The 12577-nt window shown below is 36.8% G+C and overlaps 1 protein-coding gene across 2 annotated transcripts in view; it reads left to right on the forward strand.

Moving 5' to 3' along the window:
- Positions 1 to 12577, forward strand: part of LIN7A (lin-7 homolog A, crumbs cell polarity complex component) — a 46722-nt gene that overhangs the window by 11520 nt on the left and 22625 nt on the right. For both annotated transcript variants that reach the window (XM_058023091.1, XM_058023090.1), the window contains exon 2: positions 7890 to 8008. In XM_058023091.1, coding sequence (XP_057879074.1) covers positions 7890 to 8008 — 119 coding nt within the window. The remainder of the gene's footprint in view (positions 1 to 7889; positions 8009 to 12577) is intronic.

A 12577-nucleotide genomic window follows, 5' to 3' on the forward strand; every position in this document is an offset into this window, starting at 1 on the left:
GATAAACTGTGTCCTTTCTCTCAGCTGTTTCGCAAAACATCTCAGATGTCTCAGACCAGCCTGTCTTATTCAGGTGTTGCTGCCAAAGCTGCTGGAAAAACTCGTGGTGTATAACACTGCCCTGGGTTATGCAACAGTTGCTTCTGAGGCTCTGTGTCTGGGAAATGGACTGAAGCAGAGAGCCTGCATGCCTGTGGTATGCATGAGAAGCTAGAGCCAAACAGAATCTGAACACAGCTCAAACATACAGACTAAAACAAGGTCTGATGAGTAGCCAGAGAAAATGATGACATTGATGGTATGGTGACATGATGACAGTGAGGCACCAATGCCCCAGCCAATAGGGGAATGTATGTAGAAACTCATGGGGATATGCCATTAATGTTTTTGAGGGCAGTCATCTCGCATCGGGCAAAATGAGACAGACAGACATATACTCAGTTGTAGCTCATGAGTTCCTGATGTTTTCTCATACATTAAGAAGGAAAAAACCCCCATTAAAAAATCAGTTAGGGCATTTTAAAAAGCTTTAAATCAAAACCACATTGGCCTGCCTTGTAATGACACTTCTATTGTCAAATGTAACTATTCTGAGGTATGATGTCTCCTGGACCACAGGGAGATAAATTTGCATGAGTCTTTCTCTATATATCTGGACAGTAAGAGTGGGTTTCATCACACTGATGTAGATGTCTGATATGTAGGATGCAGGCATTTACATCTGAGGTAATCATCTAGTCTCCCTTTATAGTCAACAAAGGGGCAAGGCACTCCAGAGCATGATTCATTTCATGTAAAGTAGGTCAGATGAATTGTAGCCTCAAAGTGTCTGTTCTTCCTCATTGACTATGACAACAGTTGAGGGTGAGTCGCTGAGCTGTCCATATCTACGTCAAAAGTGCAGCACTGAAACCCTCTCCAGAAGATGAGTCATGAGAGCTCTGTATGGTTGCTTTTTGTTATTTTTATTTATCTATTCATAGTAATGTTTAACTGTAGGACTGTAAAGTGACAATGCGCTAAACCTGTGTACCCATATCATCTAAACCAGAGTGTGTGAAAGCACTGGTAGTATTATTCTTGTTTAATCTTGCTTATTCTTATTAATTTGAATAGACCTTACAGATACATACTATGAAGTGTTAAATAATTTTGCTGTTTTCTAACAGTTTAGCTCTTTGCTCCCTGTACATCAAGTGTAATTTACCATGGTGAAGTACATCTTTACGCTTACTGATTAGCATGAAATTTAGGGCAAGACAAACATATCAATTCAACGAGAAAAAAGGCTGCTCTTTCCCTCAACATTTCTGAACTCTCCAGATTACACTAAATAAATATATTAAGTTAATGGAAGGACCTCTGAATTTAGGAGAGCACTATGCTGATAAGAGAAGCACCAAAGAGGTGAATGGAAGCATATTGGACAGTCTGGTATCATAGGAGTAAGATTTGCTGTGTTGTATAAACCAGTGGCTGACAGCAGAACTCTAGTAATACAGAATGTTTTCCAGAGATAGACGCTGAAATTTTTCCAAAGCTGGTGCTTTAACCATGAAGTCACATAAATACTTTGATACAATGTACTAGGGCTGTTGGCTATGAATTATGAATGAACTTTGCTAATCACCACTGAATTTTGATCTCCCAACCATTGATTACCTGCTGTCATTTGATAGTGTTTGCAGAAGATTGCTAAATATAATAAAGCATCCTGTGTAGGCCTGTGGAATTATGATAAAAAGTTGACAGAATAGCATTAAGAATTCTGGAATGTATTCTCATGAGCTTGAATGAATAACAGAACCTGAATGCAAGTATTAGAGGTATGAAAAACTACTGACAATTATAAGGACCTTTTATGTCATGCAAATTCTTCACCTTCAGCCTGATTAAAGGTCTTCAGGCACAACAGAACTGAGCTTGCAAATTTCCAGGATTATTATTCTGTAATGCCATGGTGAAGCTAGTGAATATTTTACAGACTTACCCAGTGTACTTGCTGTCAATTTGCAGTGATGTTTTACCTCAATGAGGAACCAAAGGCTGGTGTTTATGCAGCACATTTACTTTTCCTAGTAACCTAGCATAGTAATGCAGTGATAGTCCTCAGAATTAAAAGGAATGAGGCATAGAAAGACCTCAAGAAGATGAGAAACCTGTTCTCTAATACCTTGATAGTACAAGAGGTCACAATATTGTGGCTTTGGGAACAGCCCAAGAACTTAATTCTAGAGTACTTACCAGAGTAAAGAAATGCTGTGTTTCTGTATGATTATTGTTTTGACCCAAACTGATATTACATGACATTGCAGCTACTATTTAACTGCCTAATATTGTCTTAAGTCAGAGGATAATATTTTTATTTTAAAGATTGCAGACCAATTCTCTCATAGATCAGCACAAAAAAGGACTACACTTATCTTGGTAGATTATTTTGCAGTATAAGACATGCACATACCTTCTTTTCCAAGAGTCATTCAGGTATTTAATAGGACACATTTAAAATAATTTGCTATATTTTTCTCAATAATTTTCAACCTGACTAAACTGAAACAGATATAAACCTTGCACAAAATCTACCAGAGTAAAACCTCAGCCTTGACAACTTTCAGAGCCTGGTCTACTCAACTTTAGTGGTTATTTGAAAGAGCCCCAAGTTCAGGCCAGCCAGGATTCATTCTCTGGATTCATAATTTACTTTCAAGTTGTAAAAGCTGCTTTAGAAAAATCATTTGCTTTTTAAATGTCTAGCAAATAAAAGCCATCAGTTTACAGTACAAGTGAACAAAAGCCAGCAAGTGAAAACCATATATAACAAAACAAAGAGATAACTAAGCCAGATGACCTTTTTTTTTTCAACTGCACTCAGCTGTGTATATATGTATACATGATCTATACAATGTTCCACTTGTATTGCAGTATGGTATCCTGCTACTTCCAGGTTCTAGTGGTTTCTCCAAGGGTTTGTATAGTAATCTTCTGCTTCAGTCCTGCTAGCAGTGCAAGTGGAACATCATTCAAATGAAAATACAGAAAGAACACTCAAAGATATTTTTTTTTTCTGAGAGTCATGCTTTTCTTCTCATGAGTGCACTTGATAAAATACATTCCATCCACCCACAGCTCCCTGCCTTCTCTGTGTTCCACTGATAACGTGACCCACCGCACTGAAAGAGTATTATTTCCTGAAAGGCTGTAGGCAAGCATGATGATGAGAAGAAAAAAGAGGAATGAATGTTAAGCAGAATGGGAGAGAGAGGAATTGTGCATATGTATGAGAAAGCAAAAAATTAAACGTGTGCTGAGAATTGGATTTAGTAAGGGGGGGAAGTAAGTGCATATTTCTTTTAAGATGTATATATCATAGAACACAAAAGAATAGTTCTACCTGCATCATCAGTCAATTCCTACCAATTTGTGAGAGATGAATGGGGGAAATAACAATAACCACATCAGCACAAGTTGCATGTTAATATAATGGAGTTCATATTTTGGAAAATGTGTGAGAGTACACAAAACAATCCTTTTCAAAAGTAAGTTTCTTTGCCCAAGAGAGGGCAAAGGAAACAAGCAGAGATAAAAAGTAAGTAGTTTTAACATAATTCCAATATTTTTTTAAACACATATCTATGTAAGTTCACACACACTCTTTTCATCCGTTTGTCCTTTTCACAACTATAGTAGATATTTTTCCCCCAACGTCTAGGAGGAATGATGAGGAGGACTCCATCTTATCAGAAGGCTAATTAATTACTTTATTATACTATATTATTCTATATTACATTATATTGCATTACATCTAAACTCAATCTGCCAAGCATTCCACTGCACTCCCCTGCACTGAATCTCATGACTGTCAGCCGACCGTCCCGACACACACACGCGCGCTGGCCCTGACAGGCCAAGGAAGCAAAACACCATCACTTTGGGTAAACAGTCTCCATATTGCATTCTACCTTTGCACCAACACAGGCACAGCAAATGAGATAAGAATTGTTTTTGATCATTCTTTGAGGTTCAGAGTATGTGAATCCCAAAAATATTCTTGGGAAGATTGCCTTGCTTTTCTCTGTGAGGAGAAATGTGACGACACACAACTATGTAAGAAAATGGTATTTAAAAACAAATCATTGGTGATAGCATTTACAAACAAAACTAGTTAGATTTAAAAGCAAAGATGGGTTGAGACAAGAAAATTACCCTAGCAGTATTTGTCAAATATATGACAGTACTCTCTAATTGATTTCAACAGGGGCAGATTCCCTGCTATATGCTTTATTTAATGTAACTTCAAAGTGTTACTCATTGTAAGTCATGTCACTTTGAGCAAGACTTACTCCAGTTGTAGCTGGAGCTCACCTTGAGAGAACCATCAGGAAGAAGCCTGTGCATCACTTAAACTCTTGTGCACTGTTAAATTTCACTTTACTACCTGTCCTAAAGTTTCCCCTTCAAAGTTATTAATGGAAAGGAATACAGTCTATTTCATGAGGTCATATTTTATACACTCACATTTTTACATTTTTAGCTGGCTCAAAGCTGTTTTGTGCAAAGTGTTATATTTTGCCCTTGACAAAGCATCAGCTGATAACCAACAGCTTTGGTCCTAAATATGTGCCTCATTTTCTTCCTGTAATTCATATACAGTTCTCTCTTCTGTGAGCAATATCCTACAAGTCATTGCCAAATAGAGCAAACTATGGGCCTATTGGTGACAAGAGAAAGAAGACTGCTTATTGTTAATGGATAGGTGAATAATAAATCAAAGCAAGAACTTGGGCATCAGCATTCGTGTATTTTAGCATGCTGAATGAATTTAGAGGTGTGAAAAATCAGAATGCTTTGGGGATATTCTGCTTTTATTTACCTCCAATCACTTCTGAGTCAGAAAGTTAAGTAATCTAGTATTGGCAAATGACAACTTAGTGTCCAGTTTTGCCTATGAGGCTACATAGTAAACACCCATGCTAGACTATTCAACCAGAAAATGAATTTATCATTTGTATTGTAACACTCATCACTTTAAAAGTGATTCATTATCTTCTGGAGTCTGACCTATGCCCTAGGGAAATGTTTAGGCCTGTACTTAACTCTTTTAGATTGATTGATGTACCTAAAGCTTTTTATGTTTTCTTCCAATCATTACAAATTTCTCATTTAATATAGTTTATTTCAGGACTTTAGAAATGTGGGCTGTTTCCCAGAACTTTCAGATGTGGTGATGACACTTCAAAACAACTGCAAAATAGCAACCAATCTGCCATCTCTGGCATTATCTTTTACAGCTATACCTGTTGAGAGGCAAAGACAGTCCAAAACTTAGCTGAACTGGACTGGATAAGATATCCCAGTCTGATTTAGATTATCAATAGCTGTCATGTATCACATGAATTACAGAGGCTTTATCTGATCTAGTATGGTAGGCTGTTCAAGCTTCTTCAGAATAAATGATACAATTACTTTGTGCTGTCTGATATATCAGTTTACACAAACTAGTAGTAATAATTGGGGAGTCTGGATTCAGTACTTAACTAGCTACACATCTTGTGTGGCAGATAAAGAAAATCCCAAGGCAAATCATTCAATAGCTTTATTAAAAAATCATTGTAACAACATCGTTATTACTGAGAACATCAAAAATGTTATTAGGTTTTCATATTAGGTTTCCAACCTAAGTGATTCTGTGATTCCGTGTTACTTAATGTTTTGTCATTTTTTGCGCTCTATTGAAATAGTTCTTGCTGCAAATATATTTACTGCTACTTAAATCCTAAAACCATCTTCTTTAATGTATTCACTCTTATCAGTCATATTTTTCTCTCTAGAATCTAGTTTTTTCTTGATTCCATGGTCTTATTATCCCAGATCTCCTTTTAGCTTTCTGTTCATTACTTCAATAAGTTTTTTAGAGCTATTTTGCTTGATACAGCAGTGATCTGGTAACATGGACTGGGTGCCCAGTAGCAGGTGAAGCTCTGCTTGGAGCAAAAGCTCAGGTGCAATTGTTGAATCCAGGGTCGGGTTAGTTTCATCTGAAGGTTTATGAGCTCCAAGACTGCTCTGCCATGTAAGCTACAGCCCACTAAGTGATCATCCTCCTGAAAGAAACGCTGTGCTTCCTGCCATGCTTCCTCTCATAATTTGAACTGTCTTTTGGCAGAGGCCTCTAAAAAAGCTGCAGAAGTGTTTAGGTGTTTGTTAATCTACTAAGGCAGCAGCTACCATGCTGACTAGCTGCCTGCCTCTTTTAATTACATTGTAAATTTTTTGAGATGTCATCTACTCTTTTCCAGTGGAAAAGAGAAATTGATGCAGTGGATAATAATGTTTTTCTGATAAACACAAATTTATTATTATGATTTTTTTTTCCTATTGCATCTGATCCACTGTCATGTGTTTTTTCTATTTCCAGAAGATTTCTCATGTCTTTATTGCATCAGACATCTGGTCAGTATAGCTCAGTTACAAGCCAAGGATTGTAAGAACTGTTTCAATTAGGATAATCTCCCAGTCACGAACAGTACGATCTTTGTGATCAGAAAGGAGAATTATATAAGGTTGCTTCTAGACATTGTAGGAATTCTGGAGTTGTGTGGTTGAAGGGAGAAGTGTTTTTTGGGTTTTTTTTCCTGCACTTAAAACACAGAATTAAAAAGCCTCAAACAGTATTTTATCATCAAATACTATGCATTAATTTCTTCACTGGGATACAGAGCTGTGTTTAGCAGTGGTGTAACTGGCCAGTAATGGCTCTGGTGGCTGTGCAAAAGACACAAGAAGATGTGAAAATGGCCACAGAGTCAAGATGGCAGCATTGCCAGGTTCAGCTCTACTGGCAAACTTACAGGCAAAGCTGGAAGGCAGCCATGAAGTGGCAGAGGAGAAAATCCCCTCTGCTTAAGCTCTGTCATCCTGAAGACTGAGCAGGATGTGTTTTGCTCAGTTCACTCATAATGTAAGACAGTGTGTTCCTTGCTTGAGTAGGCTACTCTCCATAACTATTCCTTATAGTTATGTGTCCCCAGCCATAAAGGATTGTTGAGCATCTTATAGGTTGGTTTGGGGGTTTTTTTATGTATTTTGGTAATAGCTGTGTAAATTAGGAACTAGTGTTAAAGAGAAAACATTTGAGTGAAGGTACTGGTACTGTTCAGCCAGACCAGAATCCCACTCACCATTCAATATGGCTTAAGCCCCCTAGACTACTCTTCAGAGACACTTTGATATTTCCCTTGACAATACAGAGGTGCTTAAGGAGAAGTCAGGCCACAAAAAACCCTGTTTAGTGTATTTATTTCTCCATGTATTTCTATGAGTTATACAGGTTTTGTGTAATAGATCAGGTCTTTAGAGACCTAAACAAGAACATTGCATTTACTCTTCTCTAGTAGACTTCCCATTCTTCCAGAGCAGACTTTATCTGCCTCTAGAAATCGTTCTTAGTTAGAATTATAAGAAGAAAGGTTTTTCTTGGGCATTGTCATCCTGAGGGTACTTACATAAAACACAGCTTCATTTTTTCAGATTTTCTGAAAACAAACCCTATGTTTCTGCTGTGCCATTTTCTCTTACGCAGAAAGTAAGAAATATTTTAGTTCTAATACAGATTAGCCACTTTCAATTGTACCTTTGTTCCAAAGATTGTTTGCTGCTAAGACTGAACCTCTCTGTCTGTTGTACGTGTGTGTGCATGGTTTGTCTGTACTTTGGGATTTGGATCTCTCAACAGCAGTATTTGTTGCCTAGCAAAGTCTGGTCTGACACAAGACTAATACAGTATGTGTAGGTAAAGCTGATTTTAAATTTAAAATGACAGTGTGCCCTTTTTAGTAATTTATTCGACAATGTTTATATTGACCCGTATGTCTTTTTTTTTCCCTACTCAGATGTTGCAAGAGCAATTGAGTTACTGGAGAAACTGCAGGAATCTGGAGAAGTACCAGTACACAAGCTACAGTCTCTAAAGAAGGTGTTGCAGAGTGAGTTTTGTACAGCTATCAGAGAGGTATGAATTTGAGATTTATAGTTATTTCTCAGACTAACATTCCTCGGTACAGAAAAGCATATTTGCCATTCAGTGCTATGTTGTATAAAGGATGATGGATGTGAGATGTGTCTGTAGCTGCCTGCTACTGTGCAGAGTGTGGAAGTTACTGAAAAGCAGACACAGAACAATTGCATCAGCAAGACATCAGGGCTGAGGCAATCAGCCTTGCTGAGGAGAAAGGGTGATTATGATTAATTAGTACTTTAGTATTCTGCCCTCACTGTTTGAGGGTCTGTGGTAGCCTGTACAGCACTGTGCTGGGATATGGGGACATGCCAGTCTGGGTCAGTGCAAGGTTGGATGCCTCTCCTTTGAGCTCAGGTGTGTCATAGGGAGATGCTGATAAAATCAGAATGCATTGACAGCCAAAAGGGGCAAGGCTGAAGTTAACTGAGCTGACAGGAATCTTGCCTTGGAAATCAGTGGTTGGGTCCCAGTGGGCTTTGCATCTCATGTCAGAAATTCTTGTCATACTGCTAAGAACTGTGATCATTCCACTACCAACTCTGGTCAGGGCCTTCCTAAGCTCTGCCCAACAGTAGATAGATGAATGAATAGTAATTGTTTTCTTCAAGTCAACCTAGAGAAGATGCACCACAGTTCTACATGCATACAAGCAGTATCTTTAAAGCAGTTAAACAACAAACACTTCTGTTGGAAGTTTATTAGAAAGAAAACATTGCTTAATACAACGTTGTGTCAGATATTTTACCTTCTAAACCAAGGAGACACAGCCTGCCGAACAGAAGCAGCTCTAAGTGCCCTAATGAAGGCAACATCTTTTTAGAAAACCTGTAAGAACTTCTGTTTCAGTTTGTCTGTCTACTGCCTGGACCTAATCATCCATTGCTGAAATCAGTGGGGAATCTCATGTTCCCTCAATGGTAGCAAAACTGAGCTCCTGATAACTAAGCAACAGGAGCAGATTGATTGAGTGGACTGCTGAGTGGCTGAAAGGAAAAAAGAGATGAGCAGACATCAGTTTAATAAGCAAAATGGAACACACACTTTGTTTTATGGAATATATTATTCAGTGTGAGAATCAGAGAGAGGCTTTCACCTAATTAAATTGCAGTTTTCAAGACTTTTTAAAGAGAACAGTGTTCCCTGAAAATAAATAATAAATAATGTTCCCTGACAATAATAATGGCACTGTGTACCCTCAAAAGCTGACATTCTGACTAGTCATTTCATTTAAGCAAACTAAATGCTTCTTTAAGTAACTACAGAACATAGAAAAGTTGTGGGATTGTTTGGGTTTTCTTCAGATAGCAGAGCCTGGTACTCCAATTGTTAAAGGCAGCTTTGAGTCTTTGCAGCATCATCAGTGAAATCTTAAACAAATTTATATTAGTCTCAAGAAAACAGTTATAGCAAAAGCAAAATTTAAGAACAAGGAAGCTGGCTTAGAAAAACGCTTTCTCAGTTCAATGAACTGAAAGTAGATCTTGACAAAATCATCTCAGTGGCACAAAAGAACTTTACAGAGTATTGTGTAAAGACAATCTGCATGTCACTGGAGCTAGTTGTTACACAAGAATTGAGTGATTATGAATAAACAGTTCTGCCAACTTCATAAACAAAAAAATGTATTTCTTATTAAGCTTGTATATCATCTTTCTAACATATCACTAGCATAGAACAAAATTTCTACACCCAAAAAATTTGTACCATTCTCTGATACGTGTGTAAATTTTCTTTTAGGAAAAAAATTTCAAATATAAAAGGCCCAATAATAAATCTTTTCATTTAGGAGAGTGGGAGGATTGACATATGTACATTGTGAGTACTTAAGGTTGTTCTACACGTGGCTGCTCTTTTCATCTACATTAAGTCCTTGGCAAATATGAAGACTGTAACTCTCTTTTTTCCTACCAGTTGAAGAGCTGTTTGAAAACTTAGAAAATAATTGCTTCTATATAAAATAATATTATAAAAGCATGGAATATTTTGGTCATATTACATTGTCAGCCATCTCCAAGCACTGCAAGAGGGACTGGGAGGGTATCTGAGCTGTGTTGTGTTGTTAATCAGGGATGCCCTTCTTGTCTGTCCTTCATGTACACTGGAATTTATTGAACAGATTTTTCTGAGTGTGTTTGCGTTTGAGATAGCTAAGGCTACACAGAAATTTCTCTACAAATGCTCTGTCCAGTTGTTTGTCATTTCTTACCTTAGTGCAAGATGTGAGAGTGTGGTGACTAGATTTTAATTTTCTTTATTAGTGCCTACACAGACTGGAGGAGAAAAGTTGTTGACATTACAAGAGAATGCACAGCAGCCAGTTGGAAATAATGAGAAAAGTGGGAGTGAAGCAGACCGGGTGTGAGCTGTAGGTAGGAGTAATCAAAATGGGATGAGGAGAAAGGCTTTGTGTTAGTATGCAAATTCTGAAAGAGGCTGCTTTTTATATATATGCAGATATTCAGATCTGCAGTGTGCTGTGTTCATTTTATAATGCAAGATCTGAGCCTTACTTTCTTTCATCAGAAAATCTAGTAAAAGAGACTAAGGCTGACTTTTGTAGTCCTATAAACACCATAGTGGAGGAACTTTGTAAAATAAAAATTTTCATTTTCCACTCCAAGAAATTATGGAAACTTAACTGTCCAGTGAGTTTGATTGTTACAATAAGTCCCAGAGAAACTCAGCGTTGGGCTGAGGGTAGGTGAAAGGATCAAAGATGAAATGCAATATGCACTGTACTAACTAAATGTTAGTACTGTCTGTTCTACAAGTAGAGCTAACTACAGAAGCAGGAGGTTACTTTCATGACCCATTAACCTTTAAAAGTATGAAATATATTAGATGGCATACATTCCTATCTAATGTGTAGGAATCTATCTAATGGCTGTAATTAATTGTATTTATGGGAATTTATTTAGTAAATCAAATTTCAAATCTCTACACTAATATTCCATAGAAATATTTTTTTAAAGTGACTGAGTGAATGAAATTTAAATAGAAGTACTTTAGCATTTTTCAAGGATGCTGTGTTAGGAAATGGTGATTAATGGTTCTCACTTAGCTAAATATAAGTGCCACCAACTGAAATATTCTGTCTGGCACTAGGCAGGAATATGGATTAGCTCTGAAAATAATGGAAATAATTGAAGTGTATAATGGCCTCAGTATTTCCTTTTCACCTGAATACTCCTAGACCAGAAAACAAGTTAACCAAAGTCTGATCATACCGAAAGTCAGTTTGGAAAAAAATAATTTTGTTTTAAAATTACTTCTTTTAAAAGCTTCCTAGCTACATGAAGATTAATTAGTCTTCTATAGCTATGTCATCTGATAAAACTTGCACAAATCTTTCCCATTACACCATTAAGTCCTTTACCCTTCTAAATGTTTTTGCTGTTTATTTAAAGCTGTTGCTATGTTATAGTCATCTGATTTCCAAGAGGTTACTGGAATAAATAAAATGCTTTGAAAGTGAATGCAATTGAGCTACTGAGAAGTTACATTCATATGCAACATAAAACTAGACAACCTAACTGATAACGTTACTTTAATTGTTGTAAGTCAGCAAAAGGAAGTTGTAAGAACTGAAAGATAAGGTAAATTTCTGGTCTGGCAAGAAACCCTAAGGACCTGTGGGCACAGATTATAGAATAAAAAGCTGAGCAAAACATCGTGGATCATCAGCAAAAAAAAAGTGACATGCCTTAGCAGCTATGTGAATTTCATTTACTGCTAAAATCTGATAATTGGTGGTCAAGAACCAGGACAATAACAGTACAGTTTAATAAACACTTGAATCTCCTGAGCAAAGTTTTCTTTTAGATTGATTCCCTGATTTCCATTTCTGTGTGTTAAATATATAATATTCAGGTGTATTTAGTTTTTCTCCCAGCTTGTCTTTGCTACTCAATTTTTTATTTCAAGGTTAAAGCTTAAGTTTTTCTGTGTGGATATTGTTTGAAGTAAGATCTCACTAGGAAATACCAAGGTGAATCAATGCCAAAATGAATCAGATAAAAATGTGGCAACCAGACACACAAAAGTAACCATTATTTTATATTGTTATGACTCCCACCAAAATATCACGTCATCACAGAAAAGCAAATCTGTAGGATTCAGTCACTGTTGAAGGAGGACAAAGTACTCTAATCTTGTCCATCTTGTATGAGATTAGTCATTGGGAAAGCATGTTGTCTTTGAAAATAGTTTAGTTCCTATGTCAGTAGTTTAAAACTTTTTTAATCTTGCTATAAAATATAAACAGAGCATCCTGGACATTTAAAGACTTCTCTTGACTTACAGGCATAAAAATGGCAATGGCAGAACACTGACCCATATTTTTCACGAGCTCCTGATGCTCCCTAGTTACTGTAGAGATATCCTTGCACGTGTTGTATAGTATTAAAATCATAGTTTTATTATATATTAGGTAGTATAGTTTAATAAGCCTAGTCAGTATTTTGGAATTATTTCCTTTAATTACTAGTTTCATTTCCATGCCTTCATGATCTGAACACCCAGAATCCCAGTGCTGCTGATGGGCAATGTTTTTTTATCTGA

This window comes from Melospiza georgiana, chromosome 4 (assembly GCF_028018845.1).
Source record: "Melospiza georgiana isolate bMelGeo1 chromosome 4, bMelGeo1.pri, whole genome shotgun sequence".
Classification (NCBI taxonomy): domain Eukaryota; kingdom Metazoa; phylum Chordata; class Aves; order Passeriformes; family Passerellidae; genus Melospiza; species Melospiza georgiana.